Source organism: Alternaria dauci, chromosome 1 (assembly GCF_042100115.1).
Source record: "Alternaria dauci strain A2016 chromosome 1, whole genome shotgun sequence".
Lineage (NCBI taxonomy): Eukaryota > Fungi > Ascomycota > Dothideomycetes > Pleosporales > Pleosporaceae > Alternaria > Alternaria dauci.
The window spans coordinates 4,592,343-4,606,790 of NC_091272.1; the positions used below are offsets into that span (position 1 = coordinate 4,592,343).

At 52.7% G+C, this 14,448-nt stretch overlaps 3 protein-coding genes across 3 annotated transcripts; 2 read left to right on the forward strand and 1 right to left on the reverse strand.

The window, feature by feature from the left end:
• Positions 1-437: 437 nt before the first annotated feature.
• ACET3X_001435 (uncharacterized protein) lies at positions 438-3,371 on the reverse strand (the record flags this gene model as incomplete). Its single annotated transcript, XM_069446726.1, has 1 exon — positions 438-3,371. The coding sequence occupies one exon, from the start codon at positions 3,369-3,371 to the stop codon at positions 438-440; it is 2,934 nt and encodes a 977-aa protein (XP_069311677.1).
• Positions 3,372-5,256: 1,885 nt separating this feature from the next.
• Positions 5,257-8,819, forward strand: ACET3X_001436 (uncharacterized protein; the record flags this gene model as incomplete). The annotated part of the gene is made up of 4 exons (XM_069446727.1): positions 5,257-5,478; positions 5,530-5,992; positions 6,047-6,282; positions 7,056-8,819. 4 exons carry the CDS (start codon positions 5,257-5,259, stop codon positions 8,817-8,819), a joined length of 2,685 nt encoding a protein of 894 aa, XP_069311678.1.
• Positions 8,820-9,830: 1,011 nt separating this feature from the next.
• On the forward strand, positions 9,831-12,705 carry ACET3X_001437 (uncharacterized protein; the record flags this gene model as incomplete). Its single annotated transcript, XM_069446728.1, has 5 exons — positions 9,831-9,870; positions 9,921-9,979; positions 10,070-12,296; positions 12,343-12,451; positions 12,501-12,705. The coding sequence occupies 5 exons, from the start codon at positions 9,831-9,833 to the stop codon at positions 12,703-12,705; spliced, it is 2,640 nt and encodes an 879-aa protein (XP_069311679.1).
• Between the last annotated feature and the right edge of the window lie 1,743 nt (positions 12,706-14,448).

Consider the following 14,448-nt stretch of genomic DNA (forward strand, 5'->3'; position numbering starts at 1 on the left):
CAATGCCAATGGCAACGCAGGTCGACCCTACTACAAGTGTGATTCATGTGAAAGTAGAAGGAAACTAGGAATAGTGATCCCTGGAGATGATTGGATCACTTGGGATGACGGCAAAGGCGTGCACATCGATAACCCGCGTTGCCACTGCGATGTGCCTAGCCGTCAGGATCGAGCAGGCACTAACACAACTATACCTGGCTGGGGATTCTGGAGGTGCGCGACGGGGAAGTGTGGATACTATTCGGAGTGTCGAAATGGTCAGACAAAGGAACAGCGGCAGTGTGACCCAACAGTAGAGGGAGGAGAATCGTTCAGGCCATGGTTACTGAATGGCTTGAGTTGAGCATTGTAAGCCTATGGCCTTGGAAATATAATTATACTGAACAATACCTATCTACATCTCATAGCGATCAATCGACCTGAGGTTGCTCGTGGTTTTAAATCGATTCAACAATTGAGGAAGACGGGGTAGCTTTGCCGGCTAGACGCTTACTGCGTCGAGCTTGCTGGTGCTGATCTTGACTACCATACGCAATATTGCCTGAAGAAGCGACATAACTCGGCGGGTCATCGAGCTGGAATTCTTTACTACAAGTCACTGGCTGCACGTTGAAACTAGCCGTACGAGGCGCACGCTGTAGCATAGGCGACATGAGGGCCGACATCCTCGGACCTTTACTCAAAGTAGAGGATTGACGGCGAAACTTGGCGTTTATGAGAGCATCGATTTCAGCTTCATCGATGAACGCTTCGTCTCCATTGACATGGAAGGCTTCAAGCTCTAGGTTTTCCCACGTCGGGTCGTTGTTGGCAGGAAAGAGGCTGCTGAGGCTCTGTTTTCGGGTATCGATATCTTGAGTGAGTGTGTAGCCGAGGGCGTAATTGTTAGACTGCGGAATAGACTGTGGAATGTCTTTTGGTTCAGAGTAGTCGATACGGTTCTTCCTACGAAGACTCAAACGGCAGGTTTGCTGATGCTCGATACCAATTCCAATCTCTTCAAACACGTCCGAGTCTTCAGATTCGTCGGCAGCGGCTCTACGTGTCGTGTATGAGCTTATGATAGCAGGCCTTTTGTCACTGGATGAGCGGCTATCAGAAAGCTGGCGCCTTTTAGAACGCTTCCGCCCAGGGGCCTGAGTCTCATCATCAGATCCCGCAGGAGCAACTGTTCGACGTGTCTTCGAGCGCTTCGTAGTAATCCCCGCTGCTTCTTCGGCGAGGAAGCGATCCCGGAGGTCTTCACAGAATTTGATGCGCTGCTTGATCTCAGGATGGAACAAATCGTAGTAGGCAGCGTAGTCAAAGGGCTCCTTTGAACCACTCCTCTTGTACTCCGCATAGGCTTCGGTCCTCTCTATCTTCTTGTCGACGAGCTTGACCTCCATGTCACCACGATGAACAGGGAATGAGCCGGGACGAATTTTCCTCTGGAGGATGAACTGTTTCATCTGTGACTTTGCACGATGCTCCATGTTCAGACCATATAGTTTGTAAATGAGCGTTCGTTCGTGTGGTTTGGGGGCACCGCGCTCGTAGTCTTCATGAACAGGATAATCAGAAAACTCATGTGTATCAGCTAGTCGGCCTTTGGTAGCAGCTTCGATAAACTTGCTAGTCAACGCCGCTTCATAATGATGCTTTGGACCAAACGCGCCGCCGAAGCGGCCACTGGGCTCTTTTTCCATAGCTACACGTTGATCAACCTTTACGTCACCAACCTGGCAGATGTATGCAAAGTCTAAGAAGCGCTCCATGCAGTACAGATGTGCGTAACCGACACAGTCGTATGGGTCGGCTACGCCAGTACCGTACGTCTTATGTTTTTCGTCGAATGCGACGCGGTAGTTGCCAACTTCGGCGGTACCTTTGCCGGTGTACACACGCATTGGGCACTTCTCGAAGCGACAATGGCTGTGAGAGGCAGAGGCATAACGACGTGCCACGTCTGAAGCCACTGGCTGGATCCATATGCGGAGATTTCCAAAGGGAAATTGGGTGATGTACTCGTGGATCTGACGAGCAGACATGGTACGCTTCTTGAACTCATGCATACCGTTGTTTTGACTGTACTCAAACCTGTATTTGGAGGTTTCCCAGTCGCCATGGGGAAGATCCCTGAACTTGTACTTGCGACCTTCTTCGGCGTGTCGATTGATACGAGCAGTGCGTGTGGTTTCGCCCCTGGTCGTGTTGTTGACGCGAACCCAGGGCTTATCGTCGCACTTCTTTGGCTTCTCTCCAGCTTTGACCACAGTCACCTTGACTGGCTTGCTGACGGAGCTGGTATTAGAAACATCAGAGTGTTGGCGAGAATCTTGTGATGACCGAGCACGTTTTGTGGGCTGCCTACAAGGTCGCTTAACAACAGACACATCGTTGTCAGACCCCGAGTCGGAGCGGTCACGCTTTCGGTGAGGCAGCTGATAAGTAGGAGCTGTATGGGACGGGTGGCTGAATTGGCGAGAGCTTGAAGACTGCACGGTATCGAGCTGTTGTGTTCCGGTATGGTGTTCCATGGGCATCGCGACACATCCATTGTACTGTTGCGGATACGGATATTGCATAGATTGAAAGTATGGTTGATCTGGGTACATTGAGCCAAAAGGATCAGGATACATGTGCGGATTCTGACCAATGGCTGGACAATGTGACATATTTGGCATAGAGACATTGCTATAAGGAAGCGCAGAGAATCCGGGTGTCGTGTGTAGAAACGGAGATCGTGTTTGGGAGTTAGGATCCCAATGACGGACGTCTTTAGTGTAATCGATGTTGGAGTCTAGAGTTCGGCTACCAAACGGCTCTGTAGAAACCAAGTCAAATATACCCTGTTCGGCCTCATTCTGGTTAAGGTTTTGTTCTGGTTGATTGTTCTGGTCAGCATTCGCAGAAGAAAACGACAAACCAAGTTCATCCTGGTTGTCATGAGAGAAGTGGTTGGACTGGAATGGATTGGCAACAAACCCATCCATTGGCATCCCGTTCATAGGCACAACAGCATCATTGGTTCCTGCCCACGCGAACGCGTCTGGGCCGAAGGTGTTGTCATCGAATCCATCATCGACATCGAACTGCTTCAGATCGAAGTCGCCGAGAAGGCAGGGGTCAATTGCACCGGGTAGGCCAAGCACGCTCTCGGAGCCACTGGACTTGCGAGATTCAACTTGGCTGTGGGTGCTAGGCAGACGTGCGTCGTTTCTCCACAGATAAGTATCCGCTATCGACTTGTTAACGAGTGAGTAATCCCAAGGATCGTCAGGGGTTATAAATGCTGCCTGATGATCGGGTTGGGTAGATGGGTTTGTCGGTTGATCCTTCGATACAATCCTTGGAGTGGTTGGTGATTGTGAAACAATAGTCGAATACATGTCGGAAGATTTTCTGATATGTTCAAAGCGTACGGGACGCACAGATAGTAAGACGCATATCGTATATATATATGAGAATTTATAATATTCTTTCATCGAGTGTTGTAAAGTAACAGATTTAGACTAGACAAAGGAATGTAGAAAAGGTATCTGTAGGTACACATCGTTGTACTGAGCCTATAAAGCGGTCATCAAAGGGTGACCAACTAGTGAAATACCAGCATTGTTCGAGTCCTTCTATCACTGTCGGGCACCACTATCACTGAGCATCGTAGCAATAGTTTACTTCATGCAGGCGTTGCATCGAAACAACTCGCCCGATTGCCTCGGAAGGAGAGCTTCGGAATGAATCGCAAAGTCACGTATCTGTTCTTTGTTAGCTGTTGAGCTCCGAAATGTGTGTGTGCGGAGAAGCAGGTAATCAAAGGAGGTGATCAGATAATATAAAGCAAATTTTTCGACACAATTTTTACGAACAGGTCTGTGAATTTTGTCTTTTTTTCATCATGAAAGGGGTGGGAAGGACGGAACCATACATACCGAATAGCTGTGTCAGAGTGCTGTGCTAAGCACAAGACTACGCGACCTGCATACTGGCATTGCGCAATAGCATCTGCTGAGAACCTTGATCAAAGGCTGTTGCAGAGTACGCGCGCTGCTGTAGCTGTGGTGTAAAAGTCAAGACGCGCAACAAAGAAGAAAACTTTTGCCGGGGCGCTAGGACCGGATAATTAGTGTCGCCGGAAGGCCGAACCATTCCCATGCACACGGGCCTTCCCGCCGCCTCGACACCTCTGGCCTCTACAACCGTTTGCCTTGTGAGTAATCTCCGCCTCAGGAATCCGCACGTCTGGCTCTGTCCCGCTGCTAGGCGATCAAACAGATGTGCCGCACCTGCACGTGTATTGTTTGGGGATGATCCTGTCTGCGTTAGCCCCACACGAAACACGCCTCGCGTTCAATGGTCAAACACAGACTGTTTAACCAAACATGAGGACTATCGACGATACTAATCAATCGCACCCAGAGAACAGATCGAGACTCTCTGAATTGAATATGTCCGTGGTTCGTTGAATTCAGAACATTAAGCTTTGCCCTCGCGGCACATCGAAGCTGAATGGCGAGGAGGCTGAATGAGCATCGAACCCTGTATTTCCGGCAAGAGCCAAACAAGCTGTGAATAGCGCATATCTTCCCTGATTATTCGAGGCTACAGCTCCAACACAACGAGGTAGCGAGGATTGATTTTGCTGGCATATGCAAGCTCTAACGCCACAGAAACTCATACTCCGCCTTGCTTCAACACCTTGACTTTTGAGGCCATCCTCTCGAACGTTCTCTCCTGATTTCCATCTACCGGAGTAGGCATCGCGTTTCAAAGACCGGGATATTCTCGCGAGGCATATCGATAACAGGGGAGACCAAGCGCCAAACGTTCGATGAAGTTCGGAGAACATTATGGCGGGTTATGCGGGAGATGAGCCGCCTGGATCACATCGCTAGATGCTAAACGTCTGGGATGTTTCTCCTACGGCATCCAGGTAGATCACAAACCACTCAGGTTACCACAACCGTCCGTAACCAATCAGTGCTCATTCGCAGGATAACAAAGTTCTTGACCCATACCATACACGCAACGCGTCCACCCGAGATGTTTGCGACCGGGGGCTATCATGTACAAAACCATGCGTTCATAATGCCACGGCTACCTCTATCTGCACCTCGGACCCTCTACCGTCGTGCTGCTCCTCGATCGTCGATTCTCCGCCAGCGTCTGGTTGGCCCCTTCTTCCATCTGGGAACTTACTCCTCTATTTCAATGTTTATTTTCTTCTAGACGATGGAAAGCGGAAAGCTTCAGGAGCTGGTGCTCCTTGGTTCGATCATGTTCTACCTCATAATCACCCTCCTAATTCTCAGCTACGTCACAGTCGGCCTGCGGTTGTGGGTGCGGTATCGCATCACGAGATCTCCAGGTTGGGATGATGCCGCGATGGTGGCGACGCTTATGCTATTTACCTGCTATTGTGCGTTCATACTTGCAATCACCTTTCGAAGTTCGGATCGGCGTCTCTTCAGCGAGGAGGCCATCCACGTAACCTTAATTGTACGTACCTTCTGATACCATGTGTTTGCGACGGTGCTAACATTCTGACAGTTTATTCAACTATCCGAAGTCTTCTACATCCTCACTACAACATTCCTCAAGGTCTCACTGGGGCTTTTCTTCCTGAGGGTGCTTACCAAGCAATGGCAAAAGCTCATTTTCCATGTCATCCTCGCCATCAGTGCGACGTACGGCCTCTACTACGTCTTCATAGCCCTTTTCCAGTGCGGCGACCCAACACGACTCGCCGACAGCCTGCTATCACCGTCTTCGCCCAACTGCCTACCACCTGCTCTTCTTCTTACCTCGGGCTACCTCTACGGCGTCATCAACGTCGTCGCGGATTGGACATTTGTCCTGATCCCTATCACGGTTTTGCTGGACAGCGACCTCGACCGAAGAAGTAAGATTAGCGTCAGTATTGTTATGGCGCTAGGTGCAGTAGGCAGTGTGAGCTCGATCTTCCGAATGGTCTACCTGAAGGGACTGGGCATACAGACAGGCGGTCTACGAGGTAAGTGCTCTACCCAAGCGAAGTCAATGGTTGCTCGTACTGACAGCCATGCAGCCGAATCAGTAAAAGCAACAATTTGGGCAACGGCCGAACCCGGCACTGGCATCATTGCAGCGTCAATCGCTATTCTTCGCCCTCTTTTCCGCCAGATAGCGTCTGATGTCCGAACAAAAGCGACTCACTACTCGCACTCACGCAAGGGGTCTCAGCAATCCGATGATACCATTGCGCTGACAAGCCAGGAATCTGGTGCACAAGCGACGAGGAACAAGAAACATAGTATGTATAGAGTGAGCGAGGATCTCGTAGATCCCTGGAGTCCGACAATTGTCGCGACGGCGGATGTGCAAAGAATGGTTATGGTGAAAGGGAGGATGAGCCCTTTCCCAACGGCGACCGCGAAGGCGAGGGAGGATGGCATGGTGTGATGCACGCACATGTCCATGTACCGATATGTCTGCATGAGCGTCGTGTGTAAGACGCGGTTGACATGAAAAGGGAGGGTCCAGGAGTAGTTCGCCTTGTTACCAACGTTCAAAAGTTTCATCATGATGGTGTACCAGAATTCAAATAAACCTCAACGAAATCAATCTCTCGATCTCCAATTCATTCTACTCTGTGGTCGGCGATGCGTTGTCGCGTTGTATCAGGTTGTCGCATTGATACGCAGCAAAAAAGGCCTTGTTGAGCTCCTCCAGCTCAACCTCCAGCTTGAAAAGTAAGCCTGAATATAGCATGAGCGCCACGTCGATTTACGATTGACCTCGGCGGCGAGGTGGAGGAGGGTGTGACGGATGACGTCCCGATTAAGGGCAAAGGCGGGAAGGCGGCCCCAGGAACAGCGGGAACATGGCGAGTTTGGAGCTTGGAATTGGCTATCCCAAGGTCACCAGCCATGACATAACTACCTCGCTATCCGCGCCATGCGTCCTTCGCAGCAAGAGACGACATGTGGAAACCGAACCTCCACCTTCAAAGAGGCGCGATAAGGCCCCGGGTTGCTTGCCTCTGCGCGCACGCCTCCAGGCTCCCCTCGACGACGACGACGCACCTCCCCCGCCAGCGACGCTGCTTCCACGAATACTTCATCACACACCTACCCTCGACCTCGCTGCACCCCGACTCGCGAGTTTCACAGCCTGCACTACATCACAAGCTTCCCCGCGACAAGAGCACGCCGTACAATGCTGACAAGTCGGGTCGGTCGCCGGCTGCCGTCGTGGGCACGTCGCGCGAGATGACCGTCGTGCGCATACCATTGAAGAGCGCGAAGCATCATTTTGGCGTCTCCTTGTCGCGAGGAACACGGCCGTACAACGAAGATGCTTTCCAGGCGGGCACCATTGACCTCCCCGCATTTGCACGGCGGCGACCCATGTCCCTAAGTCGAAAGGGACAGGGCGCGGACAGCAACGAAGTCACGCCCGACGTAGGCGCCAGTGGAGACCCCCAGGTCTTCTACTTTGGCGTCTTCGATGGACACGGCGGCGCCGAGTGCTCTGGCTTCTTGCGGGAGCAGCTGCACGACTACCTCGAAAAGGCGACCAAGCAATTCGAGCTCAGGAGCAGTCTCGCGCGGGAAAGAACAGAGACGCACTCTGGTTCCCCCAAGGCCAAGGGCGAGGCATCTTCTGGCGACCGGAGACAAAGAGACAAGGAGAGTCTGGACGCTATCGAGACACATACACCACCGGGCACAAAAGCTATGAAGCCACCGGAACCTGGAAGCAAAGACCAGCTACCGACCGCCGGCTCCAAGTCTATGGATGGGCCAATCGACGGCGTGCCCCCAGTGCGGCAGTCGGACAGCGTGCGGAAGGCCGAGGAGCTAGAGCAGCACTTGGTCAAACAATGGAAGGAGCTTGTGGGCGGATACTTTAGGCGCTTCAAGCCAGAGTACTTTTCCATGTCTGCAGGCGGACGCGGCCATCCAGCGGAGAAGGAAGCTATGGAGAAGAGTCATACGAGCTCTCCAGCTCTCCCCGACGACGCCAAAGAAGGCATTGGGATCGAGACTGTACTAGAATATGCTTTCCTCAAAGCCGACTACGATTTTGTAGCTGCGCAGGTCGGCAAGAAGGAAGAGGATCCTGTTCGTGCGGACAAGGCTCTGAACGACGATGACATTCTTGGCCAGCCCTCGCGCACGACTACCAAGCACATTGGAGGCACGAGTCGCTTCAAAGGAGGCAGCACATGCAGTGTAGCTCTCATCTCTACACCCACGCCGTCCCCCTTCTGGCATCCTTCCTCTCCATCCTCGCTCATCACCGCCCACGTCGGAGATACCAGAATACTACTCTGTAACACGGCAACCGGTCTAGCTGTCCCTCTGACGTCCAATCACCACCCCTCCCTGCCCGAAGAAGCGACGCGCCTCCGCCGCTTCGCTGCCTCGTTTGTCACCGACTCGTTTGGCGAGGAGCGCATGTCCGGACTCGCAAATACGCGTTCCTTTGGCGACATGGCACATAAGCGCGTCGGAGTATCTGCCGAGCCCGAGATCCGCAGAATAGAACTCTCGCCAGCCGAATACTCGTTCCTCGTATTGTGCTCCGATGGCGTGTCTGGGCACCTTTCTGATCAGGAGATTGTGGACATTGTCAAGGAGGCGAAGACGCCGGAACAGGCAGCGAGAGATGTGGTTAGTTTTGCTACCGAAACTTCGACTGGCAGTGAAGGCGCCGACAACGCGACCGGTCTAGTTGTTCGGCTGGGCGGATGGGAGAGGCGAGGCGAGGGGGGACTGGGCAGCTTGGGGACGAAGGAGATGAGGGACTGGAGGAAGAAGGAGGCAGAGGACCCTCGGGCTTCTGGGAGGATGTGATAGTTTCTCTTGTCTTAATGGAGCATCAGTGCATGACAGGTGTTTGTCGGAGTCAGAGTGAGTGCATTGGATTGTATTGTACATAGTGCCTGCGATATGCTTTGCAGCATATTCATGTCTCAACCTGGCCTGATGGTACTCTAGGGGTAGAGCTCAACTGCACGTTGCCGTCATGGCTACCATGTTTTCAAAAACATGCATTTATGCACGCTGCTGTCGCGATGACAATGCCGACGACGTACAAGAATGCGCATCGATGCTATCCGTCATGATGATGTGCTCGTTGTCCAATCGCCTCGAGGTGATTGACGGCCTGCAGGTCATGGCTCGGCTTCAACACGACTCTACAACGCAGCGCAGTCGAGACGACGACCCGAGGGCAATGCACAAGACGGGCGGATGTCATAACTCTATGCAGTGTCTGTGCCGTGTGCAGCATGGCAGACCCTCGTTCCCGTTGTCCAGTGTCATGGCTTCCACAGGGCTGCATGCGGGAGCGCGAGCGCGAGCTGGGAATCTGGGGGGGAAAGCACGATGCGCAAGCGAGCCAATGCGGCGTTGCCAGGCGGGCGTTCTTTCCTCGCAAGCTACCGGCGAAGTCGTCGATGGTGCCTGAAGCAAGTGGAAGAATAAATTTCTGCCCTGTCTCACCTCTACCGCGCCGCCAACCTCTCCCTAATCAAACTCTGTGTTTGTCTGCCGTCTTGCTTGCTTGCCGCCTCTTTGACCGGTTGCCCTAACACCCGTCTTCTCGCACCAAAAGTCCGCTCTGTTGGTGGGGCAGACCCTTTAGGAGGAAAACAACACGTGAACTAGGCCTGTCTACGCTCGACCTACTTTCGCTTCAAATTCCCTCCCCTACGACGACCGCCCACCGCAACTTGTACACACACACACTCTCTCTCTTCCTTCCTGCCGCACCACTTTCTGCTTCTTCCGCCACCGCGGCTCTTTAATCTTTTGCACCGCTGAATACCCCGCCCTGAGTCTACAACACACCCTTCAGCAATTATGGACATCAACCAGGTGTTGGAGGGGACCTATGCTGCCGGTATGCTTTGTATCTGCACCTTCCTAGACGCCCAACTGACTCTTCTGCAGACGCTAGCATCCGTAACAGCGCCGAGCAGCAGCTCATCCAGGCAGCCGACTCCAACTTTGTAAGTCCCCCCCCCCCCCCCGCAGCCAGAAGGCTGCATGTGCTTCCCCAAGCACGCCCAAAGTTCTCGCACTAACGCCTCCCTCTCCAGCCTCAATACCTCACCGTCCTCGGCGGCGAACTCGCAAATGAACAAGCCCAGCCCCAGATCCGACAGGCCGCCGCTCTGGCCCTGAAGAACGCCTTCACCGCCCGCGAGTACGCCCGGTTACGTCAGGTCCAAGAACGATGGCTCAACCTCGATACCCAGATCAAGCAGCAGGTCAAGGACATGGCCCTGCGTACTCTGGCCACACCAAACAAGAACGTCGGCTCTGCTGCCGCTCAGTTCATCGCCTCCGTCGCCGCTATCGAGATACCCCGCAATCAATGGCCAGAGCTCATGACCACCCTCGTCGAGAGCGTCGGCCAGGGCACCGACGCCCAGAAGCAATCTTCACTTACCACGATTGGTTTTGTTTGTGACACAGACGACGTAGAGCTGAGGGACGCGCTGGCACATCACTCCAACGCTATTCTGACGGCCGTTGTCCAGGGTGCCCGCAAGGAGGAGACCAACAACGACGTCCGTGTAGCGGCCATCAACGCGCTCAGCGACTCGATTGAATTTGTGCGCTCAAACTTTGACAATGAAGGCGAGCGCAACTACATCATGCAGGTCATCTGCGAGGCCACACAAGCGGAAGACAGCCGCATTCAGCAGGGCTCGTACGGGTGTCTCAACCGCATCATGGGTCTCTACTACGACAAGATGCGCTTCTACATGGAGAAGGCACTATTTGGCCTTACCATCCAAGGCATGAAGAGCGACGAGGAGGATGTTGCCAAGCTGGCTGTCGAGTTTTGGTGCACCGTCTGCGAGGAGGAAATCGCCATCGAGGATGACAACACACAGGCACAAGCCGAGGGCTCGACCGAGCTTAGGGAGTACTTCAACTTTGCACGAGTTGCCACGCAAGAGGTCGTTCCAGTGCTGCTGGAGCTACTTGCCAAGCAGGACGAAGATGCCGACGACAACGAGTACAACACCTCCCGCGCGGCATACCAATGTCTGCAGCTCTGGGCACAATGTGTCGGCAGCGGTGTCATGCCGCCAGTTCTTGCCTTCATCGAAAAGTACATCCGCTCCGAAGACTGGCACTACCGGGATGCGTCCGTCTCCGCTTTCGGTGCCATTATGGAAGGTCCCGAGGAGTCGGTGCTAGACCCGATTGTCAAACAAGCCCTGCCCACTTTGATTGGAATGATGGACGATCAGAACATACACGTCAAGGACTCCGCCGCTTACGCTTTGGGCCGAATCTGCGAGGCTGTTCCTAGCGCGCTCGACGCACAGCAGCATCTGCCTCCTCTAATCGGAGCTTTGTTCAACGGATTGGCCAGCAACCCCAAGATGGCCGCATCCTGCTGCTGGTCGCTGATGAACCTGGCTGACAGGTTTGCCGGAGAGCCTGGATGCCAAACCAACCCATTGTCGCCCCATTTCGCTCAGAGCGTGCAGAGCCTTTTGCAGGTCACCGAGCGAGCTGATGCTGACAACACTCTTCGCACCGCAGCATACGAAGTACTCAACTCCTTCGTCAACAACGCCGCTGGCGACAGTGTTCCTCTAGTCAACGAGCTGTCCAACGTCATTCTGGAGCGTCTGGAGAAGTCCATGGCCCTCCAATCTCAGGTTGTCAACGTCGAGGACAAGCTGACTCTCGAGGAGATGCAGACCAGCTTGGCCAGTGTCATCATGGCCATCATCCAGCGATTGGAGAGCGACATCAGGCCCCAAGCCGACCGTATCATGCAGGCGCTACTGGGCCTTCTAGCATCTCTGCCTCCCAAGTCCAGTGTTCCAGACACCGTTTTCGCCGCCATCGGTTCGATCGCGACTGCACTCGAGGAGGACTTCCAGAAGTACATGGAGGCGTTTTCTCCATTCCTGTACAACGCTCTGAACAACCAAGAGGAGCCCGCGCTCTGCTCCATGGCCATTGGACTCGTGTCCGACATCACCCGATCCCTGGGCGAGAACGTTCAGCCCTTCTGCGATGCGTTCATGAACTCTCTTCTTCACAACCTCCGCAGTCCTCAACTTGGCAATCAGCTTAAGCCAGCTATTCTCCAGTGCTTCGGTGATATCGCGCATGCTATTCACGGAGCGTTCGAGACTTACCTGGCTGTCGTTGCCCAAGTGTTACAACAAGCTGGTCAAGTCACGTTGACTACCGAGGGCAACTACGAGATGATTGACTACATCACCTCGCTCCGGGAAGGCATCATGGACGCATGGGACGGATGCATTGTTGCGATGAAGAGCAGCAACAAGAGTGAGTCTTGCCATATATAACGTTGATCATGTACTAATGACTGTAGCTCAACTCATCGTTCCTTACCTTGACTCAATTTTCGACCTTCTCCGCACCATCCAACAGGACAGCAACCGCACCGAAGCTCTTCTCCGATCCTCATGCGGTGTTATTGGGTGAGCAAGACTGTTTCTCCTTAGGTTACATTCTACTGACATTGCCCAGTGATCTTGCAGATGCGTTCCCAGCTGGCGATTTCAGGGAGTACTTCCGCCACGAGTTCCTCACCGCGATGGCAAGGGAGACACGTGCGAATGCGGACTTCAGCGGTCGAACACGAGACACTGCTCGATGGGCACGTGAACAGATCAAGCGTCAAGTCGGTACGTCGCTCGGCAACAATCCCTACCTCCGTCCTGGTGCTCTCTAGCAGAGTCGATTTTCCTATTATATATATATTCCAGCCCACTAACCTCGCTCCCCCAGGCGGCAACCAAGGCGTAATGGCCTGAGTGTCTTGATATCTCTTCCTTCCCCAGCACTGCTTGACCTGTGTCTTGGCCAATATGTTGGATAACTTCCCTTGTGGAGGTACCATTTAGCATGTGGCTAAACATGGATTTTAGCTCTCCCTGGCCCATCCCAGCCCTTCGCAGTACCATTCGGACCCCTTACGTTCGAAGATTATTGTTTCGCATACAACGTCGCTCATGAGGAATCATCGGTCTACATCCCTCGCAGTCCCCCGGAGATTCTTCATAGGGCAACATTGTCAGTTGCGTCACACCTCGTTGGAAACTACGACATCAGCTTGCCGCCATACGATATCACGGGCTACAGGATTTGGGGGCAGCGGCTTCATGGTACAGAAGGATATGGAGCATTTGTGGATCCGATCTACCGTGTCTATGATCCCCTCCCTGACCCTTCTTGAATGCTGTCGCACACGAGAAACATCTAGCCCACAGTATCCAAACACCGCGGCACCCCCATTCGATCTAATCCCAATTCCGACACCCATGCGCATCCCCCCCATACGACCGTCGAACCCGAAACGCGTAGCACCCTCTCCAACCAAATCATGTAGCACCAAAAAGTCTTGTAAGGCAGAGCACAAAGCTACTAGCCAGGAGAATAGATCCTTTCCAGCCTCTTTTTTTGTACACTCACTTTCGGTGGTTTCTTTCCATTGCCATTTGGAACAGGCGTTCATTCCATGTTGACCTTGAAGGGGTCTCCATTGGTTTTGTGGATATATGCTAGGTTTATAGTTGTAATGATTATTGCTGTATAGACTTGATATTCGAGACTTGGTTGTTTGGCTGTGATGCGGTAACATTTGTGAGAATGTGTACTCAAGACTGACTGCGGCCGACTCGAACTGATGTCAACTGAACTTGCAGTTTCACCACCTCCAGCCCATACTTGCACCTAAAGCGAAGTATGTCGATAGGGAAAGATGTATTGCAAGAAGGCAGCCCATGTTTCAGTGACTACTATACATTATTGGCCAGAGATGATGCACCTCTCGCCAACACTTGTTCTACAATGCGCACTTGTGTGCAAAGATCTAGCATCCAAGAAGCTCGCATATAGAAGTATGCACCTACCTAATCCATCTTCTATAAGGTATTCCTCGAGCTCTACTGGCAAATGTCAACAAACTACTTGCGCAAAAATTGTATACCTGTGGCCGTTCTCGGCGACTTGACTCCGTTCTTACTTGCTTTACCATTGAGCTAGAAGAGCGGACCTTGAACAAAGCACAAGGAGTCATATAAACATATGACATACACCTCCTCGAGCCAGGAAATTGCTTCGGTAGACTAGTGTGGTAGCTGCCCACTCTGACTGTCTCTCAGAGGATCATACGCTTGGCTTCTGTTCATTACGACGCCATGCGCCAGGTTGAAGTTTAAGAAAGCCTGAACTCACTGTCTAATGTCAAGCAAGATAGCTGTTTACGGCCTGGCAGTCGCGCGAACAAGATAACGGTAATCCGACAATCCTAGCTAGCTACAAGGCAATGATGTAATCGAAACCTATCACGACGTCAGGCAAACAATGGTCAGCAACGGAGAAAGGGTCAAACCACAGCCAAATCACTCCAGAGTATACTCCATGCTCCACATCAAGGCCAAGGCAAAGGGAAATCTAAAACACATGATTATTG